The sequence below is a fragment of the Strongylocentrotus purpuratus genome, unplaced genomic scaffold, assembly GCF_000002235.5.
Source record: "Strongylocentrotus purpuratus isolate Spur 01 unplaced genomic scaffold, Spur_5.0 spur5_contig_797, whole genome shotgun sequence".
Classification (NCBI taxonomy): Eukaryota; Metazoa; Echinodermata; class Echinoidea; order Camarodonta; family Strongylocentrotidae; genus Strongylocentrotus; species Strongylocentrotus purpuratus.
Genome location: NW_022145499.1, coordinates 38,993 through 50,000, shown reverse-complemented (window position 1 = coordinate 50,000; position 11,008 = coordinate 38,993). Strand labels below are relative to the sequence as shown.

The window sequence follows — 11,008 nt, the reverse complement described above, 5'->3', positions numbered from 1 at the left end:
ATAATATGTCACTTAAAAGACGTGACTAAATACAATCCATTGTCCTCTAATAAAATGAAATTAATGGGACTTCAGAAGTTAGATGAACTGGTCAACAGAGGAAGCTGTCTTCACAATTACCATGGGAAGCCGTCATTCGCAAATTTCTTGCTGCTTCAAGCATGACTATGGTTGCAAAACGACATTGCCTCACAAAAAAAATAGGAGAATAAAAAATCCATTACCCCAAATTGATAGTCTTGGTGTCATTTTACTTAGATCTCTTTTGGTCTACCTTATGTAATACAAGCCAACGACACTGTGTGAATGATATTCTTGGAATTGTAGATCTCAGGTGTGCATTCTTTTTGGGTTACCCTGTATACTTCTTACCTCTAGTTTTGTGTCTGCTGGTGGTTGTGACTGTCCTACACACTTGTAGAGCTGTCTGGTGAGGATCTTCTGAATGATGTCTTTGGATTCCTTGAGACTCCCCTTCTGTGAGAAGAGGATATGTTCTAGCACACTGTCTGTCAGGTGTGTGTAGGCATGCATGTCATCCAATGACTCAGACATGGTCAGCTTTGTCCTGTTTAAGGGTATCAGTTAAAAAAATAATACCAAAATCAGAGAGGGAAGTGCAAGTCCACTCATGAAAAGACACAACTCATTCTTTCCTAATCATGTCTAATGCTAATCTTTGGATTCATTGAGACCATCCTCCTGTAAGAAGAGGAGATGTTCAAGCACACTGTCTTTCAGGTGTGTATAGAGATTAGAAATAAAGCGATAGGGTACAAGTCCAATTCTAAGAGGCACAATTCAATATTTTCAACGTTTCTGTAATAAAGAAAAAGTTTGAACGGTAGATACACATCTATTTCAAGTACTTCAGAAACACTTTGAAAATATTCACAGAAAACAATTTTTGGTAAATGCATTTCAAGGACATTATTTCCTCAATTGTTTGTAATAAGGATATGCAGGGGGAAAATGGTAAATTGTATACAAATTGTGCAAACAAATATTTAATAATTTATATATTTATCAAACATAAATTATCTTGCCTTTCATAGCAGTTTGAATCGATTGTGCATCACTGTCCAAAATAAGTCAATTAGAATCTAAAAGATGCGTGTACATTACTTTTCAAAGATGCATAAAATGTCTGAGATTCTGAAAAATTGATCATGATGTAAAGATATGAATAAAATGTATAGATCATAATGTAATAGCTACTGACCCATTGGCTCTTGGAAAGATCCTGAGATGTGGATCAGCTTTGATCAGAGCCTCTACCATCCTGCAGGGAGAAATGAAGAGACAGACAGTAAAAAGATGCTGTTATATAATATTATGTACCTCTTTTTAGATATCTAGCCATCTGATTGGTCGAAATTGCAGTCAAGATTTTAGTCATGCCCTCATACCTGCCTACCATTCAATAGTCTTTTGAATAGTGCCCTCATACCCGCCTATACCGGTAAATAGTCTTTTTTTTAAAAGCCCTCATGCTGCAATCCCCATTGGTTTACGTGTTAAAATTGTCTTTGTGTGAGTGCGGACACCATATAGTGCTTTTTGTCTGCGATTCCCAAATGATTGAAACATTTAGTCATTTTTTCCATGGAAGATTAACAGACATTGTCTTAGCTTTTCAGTGATGTTTAAACCAATTTTCACTCCATAAAAGGATAAGGTAAGAATTCTTCTTTCTTAAAGGGGAAGTCCACCCTGAAATTAAGTTAGTTTTAATAGGAGTAGAAAAATGAGAGAAACAAGTCAGTGAAAGTTTGAGCAAATTCCGATTAAAAATAAGGAAGTTAGGATTTTTGAAGTTGTGATCAATCAAACACAAATTGGCAACTCTATGACGTATCATGCGAGCTCAACTTCCATTTGCTCAGTACTAAAAAAATCTAAAATTTTCATTTTCCCTCAAGAAAAATTTCAACCATACATGCACCCTAAATATAATAATTGCAAATATGTTTCTATACTCCCCCTGCAAGGAACAAATATATATTCCGTCATCAATAACGAAGAAAACATGATTTTATGGAATATTATGCACAAAGCAAATGAAGGAGAGCTCGTATAATAAGTCACAGAGTTGCCAATTTGTATTTGATTGATCACAACTTCAATAATTCATAACTTTCTTATTTTCATTCAGAATTTGCTCAAACTTTCACTCACCTGATTTTCTTATTATTCTGCCTCTATCGGAACAAACTTATTTTGGGGGTGGACTTTCCCTTTAATCGCACTGGTTTCAATTCTGCATATAAAAGACATATCAACTGTTTTAATATTCGAGGTCTGGCTGTTTTATAGGCTCTCGGGAACTAGCACATCTGCCATGACCCCTAGGCGCACCTCAGGTTCATGACAGGATGCGCGCGCATTCCCTTGAGCCTATAAAACAGCCAGGCCTCTCAAAGCAGTTGATATCTCTATACTATTTGGTTTTTTTTTAGATTATTTTACAGTGACGGTGAGACAGCATGGTACTTAGAACACTCAACAAGTCATTTAAATGGGGAAATATGTTCATGTGATTACACTTAAGCATTCTAAAGCATAACTGTAATTTCTTTTGAAGAATACTTACATTGTTTCAATGATTTTGTTTACTTTGTGCTGGTAAGCTCTCCGATGGAGGGTATTTCTTGTGTGGAACATGTCATACAGATTGCCTATCTCCTAGAAATACAAAGCAATAGGAAGAGAGGGGGAGAGAAAAAGAAAAAACAGTACCGGTAACTACTGTTATAACAAAATCAATAGAATGTCTTTAGAGAAACTGTCTGGTAAACACAAATTGATTATTTTTCATGGGGACAAAATTAAGGTTGACTTGCACATGTTTTTCATTTAAATCTAAGACTATCAACTTGATAAAATTGAAGTAATCTTGAAGTTCTTTTCTCCCTGTGGATTAAAAATAATATGTACTTAAAGGTAATACAAAGTTTTGGTATGGGGTCATGAATTTGGTTCAAATGAACATATTGGAAGCATATGCGATCCTACAATATTGAGTGATTGTTGTCGCAGTAGAAATTGACTCTAAAGTTATGAAATTGTAAATAATAATGTTGTACAGCTCCCTCTCAAGGTCAAGATACTAATTAAGCTATAAAACAGTGTTTCTTGACTAAAATCGACCGATTAGCTATTCCCATTTGGAAATTATATATCAAAACTACATATTCTGAGATTTTCATGGTCGCATCTACCATTGTACGGCTGTAATCACTATTTGAAATTTATCAAAATTTACTGTGAGCAACAGTAAATTTTATATTCAATTTTTCTCAAAAGCGGAAGCGTTTTAGAGGCTAAATTTTCTAGTGTTCATAATACTTCCACAGGGGCATCCAAATATATCAAAATTGTAAAGAATCACTATCCCCTCAATATTCAAAATTTTTCAAAACTTTGTATTACCTTTTAAGGTCATAGGCCATGATAAAGTTATACAATTCTAGATTCTCGACTTCTAGCGCAATATGAAAAAGCATGAGAAATGGTCAATATCAATTTGCATCATATTAAGAAATAAATGGAAGAATTATGAAAACATATCTCTCTCAGACATGAACACCTTCATTAATTTTTTACCATACATTACCTTGTCTCGGCTGCATATCTGTTTCTCTCCCTCTACCTGGATCACTCTGGCAAATTTCATGTACCTCTTGTGATCAAAACTGTTAGCTATTCCCAGGTTGTAACAGTCGCGGGCAAAGTAATCCCATTTATCCACATCGATGCCGTTCCTTTTGTTAGCCACAATCTCATAGAGGAAGCTCTTCTCCCGACCTCGTCCTTTGTACAGCCACTCTCTACCATTCTACAAGAGGTAGGAAAATGAGAATTCAATGGATACATTAAAAAAATCCAAACAAGAGCTACACGTGGCTCCTAAATACTCCTCGTATTGTATTCCTATGGTGATAATACTATCACTAAGTTTAAAGTTCATATCTCAAGTGGTTCTTGAGATATTGCAACAAAGAGAAAGCAGAACGGACGGATGGACAACCCCAAAACATAATGGGTGGTAAGCCAGGCTTAACTTAGTCCACACTTTTACGGAGCGCCTGTTGCGAACTTATTTACCCTGTACATATTAATACATTGCTGCAATGAAATGTCTCAAAAAAATTAATTTTGCAATAAATGGGGAAGAAAAAGATAATATGAGTGTGAACTGAATTTCAATAAAGTCTTTGGTAGATTATCTTTGTCATGAATATTGAAGGAGGAAGATGACACCTAGCACTCCAAAGAAGTGTGAACTAACATTCTTGTTTAGTCTGGACTTAGTCCCAGCTTAACTTATGAGAATTACACCCATCGCCTCCGACATAACCATCAGTGGGCCCGTAAAAAGTGTGCATTTATTAAATTATCTAGAAAGTCCCTTCATTGACATCAGCCATTTGAACAAAGCAATAGAACTTATTCTGTTTTTTAAATAGTACATAGTTATTTACAAAAACATTAGTATTGATTGATGTATGTCTTAGAATAAGTGAACTGTCTTTAGTCCACAAGATTTCATTGATGAATTTGTCATAATTTTGAAAATGTCACTGACCTGATTCTGACTAGAGTCTTTAGGTAACCCTTCAATCTGTTCTCTGATGAATAGAAGATCCTGTTCCTTTAAACCGCTCTCTTTCAGCTTGGCCTCTAGATGATTCTCCTTGATCAGATGATCGAACATCAGCACAGACAGGTGCTCATGCTGGGTAACAAGGTATCAATATAGTGAGTTAAGACACATAAGCAAATATAGGTTATCGTGGGGATCGACTTTGACACCATTTAGGTATTTATCTGGTAACAGATTCCGTTAATTACTGAGAGGGATCTTCACTTTAATCGACTCTCCAAGAGACCAGCAGGACGCTTCAGTAATTTCTTGGTGGGACATCTAACTTTACAGAGTGAGAGACTTGTAAACACATAAATGGGATTTCCACCAATTTCTGTGTCAGCGAATCATGACACAATAAACTGCAGACAATATGTCTTTCAGAAGAGCCGCAAACAATAGTATGTAGTAACATAGAGAGACTTTTGAAAAAAAATCAACCTGAGGACCATTTCTACAGCCTCGTGAATCAATTTTGAAAAATTAAACATTGTAATAATGATATAATATTATTCTAAATACGGTTTCTATAGGAAATACAATAAAAACTTTAAACTGCCTAAGTTGATTTCATCAAAGTCTTTTTAATTGTGTTCCACAGACTTTTAATGAAATAATTCTTCTATGTAACTCAATATCTGTATCCCTCTCCCATGTGCATTGTGTACATTTTAATGAAGGAAACCTTCTACAAAATTATATTTGAGGAAAACTTGTTTACACATTACCAATACTGAAATACATACTCCAAATTGTATGTTAGTACACACATAAAGTAATTGTTGGACTGAAAACCATATCATTATTTTAATCAGGAGATGGGATCATTTCCAACTGATGTGTCAAATCATTAAGTTACGGAAATGGTCATACTTAAAATATCTGTGGTTAGAGACCCTTAGAGACTTGACAAAATACAATTTTGACGTGGTTCTCCTATCATTTCCTAGGCCATAACATCATGCAGAGCTGCCAACCTTGTGCGACCAAAAAAAGGAATCATGATGGCAAAAAAAAAGGAATTTCAAGCCAAAAAAAGGAATTCATGAAAACGAAATTTACAACCATGCTCGACACACTTCCAATGCAGAAATGTTCATTCATCATGCTGTTTTTTCCATACAAGCAGGTACTTTTAGTGGTTATTTTAGTATTATCAGCATTTCATTTTTTTTGAGAATATTTTTCTCTTCAAGTTTGTTTTAAAATTAGTTTTCTATTGAATTTGTGATCAAATCACCATTTAAAGGCAGTTGTACGACGTGCGGTATGTAAAAAAAAAAAAAAAAAAAAAAAAAAAAAAAATTAAAAAACGTATTTTATGAAGAAAAAACGTAATACCGTAATTTGGAGGAAAAAAAGGAGTAATTCCGGCAAAACCAGAATGGTTGGCAGCTCTGCATCATGTATACACTTTTAAACTTCTTTTCAACGTTTTCATATGAAATGGAATCAACCATTAGATATTAAAGATATATAACTGCAAAATATGATAACATACTCAATTAAAATCATGGAAGAGATATTGCTTTTTTAACAATCCTCAAAATACTTGCATTTACCTTGTGTTTAAAGTCAGGTCTGACCTTAGGAATGAAGAATAGATCAAACATGTGTGAGAATGGACCATGACCTGATAAAAACAAAGACAAAGAATGGAACCAAAAAAAAGAGGATATTTTACATATTATGCAACAAATTTCGAGGTATAAACAAAGTTTAAACAGGATTCAATAGTGTAATATATCCCTACCTACAAAAATATTTCCTTTCCTGATCAAGGGGCACCCTATTCTCTCACATAATGTAATTTGCTTCTTTGTCTTTCTTTGATCTGTTAAAAACCATTAATCTAGGGACAAGTGAAGTAAACAGACACTTTATTTTTCAGCTTGGATGACCATAGCACTTCATTGAAGGCTTCTTGTTTACAGAGAAATGTGAAATTTATGTTCATGCCAGTGCTTTAAAGACTCGGTTACCTGTCTATTCAGACAATCAAATGGTTAATCTTCATCACATCTGATTTCCCTTTCAGTGATGTGACTAAATGACACAATTGACAAAGATTATGCATTCCCTGGGAAATCCCTTACAAATAAAGAATAACACTGCAGCAATCTAGACCTCTCTATATATGCAGTAAAATCTTATTCTTATTTCAGACAATCAACAGATTGATCATTATTAGATATATTTTCCATTTCAGAGATGGGCATTTCTCCTTAAGGACACCATTTTCTCTGGCAAAAGCCCCTTAAAAAAAAAAAAAAAAAAAAAAATTGCAGCAATCTATATTTAACTTCCCATACATGCAGCAATAGTCGAGACTTTCTTTTTCTTACCTAGATCATGACAAAGACCAGCAATCTGCACACAGAGGATATCTTTGTCCGTGATCTCAAGCTCTGGTTGCTTTCGTTGAAGGGAGAGGACAAGCTCTCTAGCAAGGTAGCACACTCTGTATAATGGAAATCAATGAAAATCCTTGAATAAGTCCATTTGCAATAATTCTAAGCAATTGCTTGAATTATACTGCCATAATAATAGTAAAATCACAATGAACAATATTGTCTATTCTGATATTCCTTAAGCGCACATATATGCACAATGCAATCGGGATCAATTCACTCCAAAATTACCTTTGCTCAAGCAAGGCTAATGATTTTAGTGCTCACAGCATTCAATTATTCCTTTTTATCAGTACCCGTTGAACACCTGGGTGGAGAGTGGCAAATGTAGATCAATGTTTTGCCCCAAAACACCAGTCTTGCATACATTGGCCAAGCAATCTACCTCATCAAATTAGACTCAAGGTGCATTTCGAAGGAAAGAAAAACAGACAAAAGAGTGACTAAAATGCTTTATGAAACATAGGTCTTATAATACTGATTTGAATCATTCATATATTAAGTGAATTAAATATTATCATTCACTTGATTGTTAAGTTTTCTGTGCTTAAGTAAACAGATGTAAAAAATAAATTATCTCACAACTATTACATTTATCCCAGGCCTTTCAGATCTTACTTAAACCACATATCTACCAACATACACAGTGTGCAATGTAGTTGGCAACCTAGCTATTTACAATGACATTGTTTTTCTTTTGTGAGACAGAGAGAGAGAGAGAGAGAGAGAGAGAGAGATCAATGTTCACACTTCCTGTGACTACAGGAAACAAAGACTTGATATACTCCTAAGCTGTAGCAAACTCCTTTGTTCTTCAAACTCAACCAACAATGATGATGGGTATTCATTATATATAACCAAACAAAAAGAAAAAAATTCTGTTGTAGCATCTCTTATTTAAAGCCCCTTTCACAGCGGGCCATACATAGAGTTGCGTATCGAATACGCCGAGCGTTACGCTGCAGTACGTGACTATACGCTAGCGGCTAAGGCACGCAAAGGGGTACACTAGACGCAGAAAGTACACATTTTTTACTCAAGTCTACGCAGCACTGCGCTACAGTACGCCAAGCCTACGCAATAGTATGCTACCCTTCGCCAGTCCGACGAAGCAGTAAAAGCTTGTGCACACAGTAAGCAACCATAAGCAAACCTGTACGCCAGGTCTACGTAAACGTACGCAACCCTACGCCTGTTATACGCAATCGTATGCAAAGGTAGGCAAATTGCATACGCCGTAAGTACGCAGTGCCTATGCACAGGGTACGTAACCATACGCCATTGTACGTCAGCCTACGCAGGGACTACGCCTAAGCAACATTTATGACTACGCAGCCTAATTTCGGCGTAGTCGGTACGCCACACTACGCAACTCAATGCAGATCTGGTGTGAAAGAGGCTTTAGCATAATAACTTACATTTTCAGAAATAACTAGGTACATATATAAACAAAATGCTAGACACATGTTTCATGATGTCCATAGGCCACTTTATACTTACCCTAGCGAGTGTTCAAATCGATTGTGTGCAGCTCCTGGAAAGACAAAATAGCTGCAGCCAAGTTGCTTTATGAAGCGTAATCTTTGAAACTGCGGCGTGTCTATGATCTTGATTAGCAGTGGATCAAAGTCAATATGGCCGTGAACCGAGTCATTGAAAACCTGGGTGAAAGACAATGCACAGACAAAAAAATAGGCTTTAGTATAAAATATTCAGTAGTATTTGAAATTGTGGTGTATTGATGATTTTGATCAATATGATTCCTGATTTTGGTTCCAAATTGAAATCTGTAGGTGCTTACCTTGGTTTTCAGGCTTTGATGGGAGGTTCTTGTAAGTGCGTTGATGATTTCTACAACAGAAAACCTCTTCCCCATTGTTCTACAAAAAATGTGAATAAGTGAAAACATAGAATAAAAAAAATCACACAATATTCTCATATTCATTCACTATGTACATGTACAAGACAAAGAAAACTCTGAGAAAACATACCAGTACTTTTATTACTGCTGCACAGCCTGCATCTGAACTTTGGAAAATCTCCCTCCGTTCCATGGACAATATTTATTATAAACTAGTGCAACTGCCATAGGAAGAATAGGCATACCAACATTTAAGACTGGAATTAATATTCTTTCACTCATATGACTGAATAAATGTTTTTATCACTGTCATGTCTGCTTTTGTTTGTTTTGCATTGTAATGTGAAGTAAAATACATTCGTACAGAAAGTGCGTCATATATTATTTTACCATTATCATCATTGTCCTTTGAACTTTCGTACATTATAGTAGTTTCAGAATTTCATTTGATCTCAAATCGAAAACTATAATTCCACAGAGAAAAAAAAAATCTTCCTTAGAAAACATTACAGAACATAAATAGGAAGAACCTTAGTCATTTCATATTTCAAGAATGAAATATATTGCATACAGGGTGCTACAAGCACTTGCAATAATTGTTTGTTCTTACTGAACTCCAATCTTTTCCAGTCTCTCCTCAGTCATCTGTGGCAAGTGATCTCCACTGATGTTTTCACCTGATGTTCAAAAGAAAACAATCATGAGAATACTGCGTTCTAGTAAAAAGTCTTTATTTTATGTCCCACAAACTGTGACAAAATCTTATGGGGAAAGGTCATTTTCATATGCAGCTAATATTTTATAGGATGACTTGCTGGAATACCTTCAATAGAGGCATAGAGAGATATAGAAACATATGAAAAGTTTAGTAGTAATTTGAAAACAAATCTATTTAGCACCTTGTAAGATCTCATAATCATGAATACAGTGCACTATTTCCACTCCTTCTATATTCTGTAATCTGTTCCATAAAGCGCATAGAGACATTCTCTTATGCCTATGTGTTATGCGCTATACAAACACTATTATTATCATACGATGAGGGACATAATGCAGCTGACTGAAAATGAAAGTTAAAACATGAAGTGTAATCATTTTTGTGCACAGAAGCAAATAATTCTAACATGTCATAGTGACATTACAATGTTACAAATTTGAGATTTACATGATCACTTTATTTACCAAATTTATTTCACACTTTCACAAATCAATTTCTCTGACTTATCTGCATTATACAAAGCAATTTGTCATCGATATCAGGATTGGATTTCCCTTTACCAGTAATTGCAAAATCAAACTTATCATAATTGCGCAATGCTTGGGATTAGATGAAGACGTGGCAAAGAGCACATCAACGTAAAGAATGGAAATTCAGTTTGGAGGGTTCCGAAATGACTGGCCCACTCAACCTATGAGCAACACTGTACATATTAGTTTGCCCACAAGCCAAAATGATAAGACTCCAGTCTGTTCTTAGATAGATATTCTCTAAATCTATTTCACTCTTCCTGTGTCTTTACTCACGTGTCAGGTCGATATCACCCTCCTCTGAGAGACCTTTCACTTTGAAGTACCTTCCCACGTCCTCAGGGGTCCAACTCCTCCACTGGTGAAGCACGATGCCACCATCATCATCACTGTTATTTTGTCCCCTACTCAAATCCATGGCATCTGACATGGCTACTCACAACTTTCTGGAGAGAAAAAAAACAAACAGTAATTACACATCTATATTTGTGGCTTTGTGGCTTAGTAACCAGAGTAAAATCCAAAAACTGGATAAGAAAATCTCAAACTGTCACAGTTTTGTACAGCAATTGTAAAACAACAAGGTCAACATGGTCAACCGGGCACCTTTAAATGTTTGAAACAGAATTAATGACGCCATACAAGTGCTGTGGATCATCATCATCAATTCCAGCGCAATGGACAAGACATCCAAATTAAATTTGGTTATTTACTACAATTTTAAGCAAACTCAAAGGCCCTAAAGCATGTTTCAGTAAGCCTGTAAGTGCATCAATATCAGACACATTTCAAAGAGGGATATACACATAACATACTTCCATAGTATTTCACTTGATTGTT

The 11,008-nt window shown here is 35.4% G+C and overlaps 1 protein-coding gene across 1 annotated transcript; it reads right to left on the bottom strand.

The window, feature by feature from the left end:
• Positions 1 to 376: 376 nt before the first annotated feature.
• On the bottom strand, positions 377 to 10,449 carry LOC115920495 (deoxynucleoside triphosphate triphosphohydrolase SAMHD1-like; the record flags this gene model as incomplete). The annotated part of the gene is given in 11 exon segments (XM_030976309.1): positions 377 to 568; positions 1,223 to 1,282; positions 2,594 to 2,685; positions 3,617 to 3,838; positions 4,589 to 4,738; positions 6,211 to 6,281; positions 6,994 to 7,109; positions 8,560 to 8,720; positions 8,861 to 8,939; positions 9,531 to 9,597; positions 10,445 to 10,449. Coding segments are annotated over 10 exon segments (1,178 nt in total), but the record flags the coding sequence as incomplete, so codon positions are not given.
• Between the last annotated feature and the right edge of the window lie 559 nt (positions 10,450 to 11,008).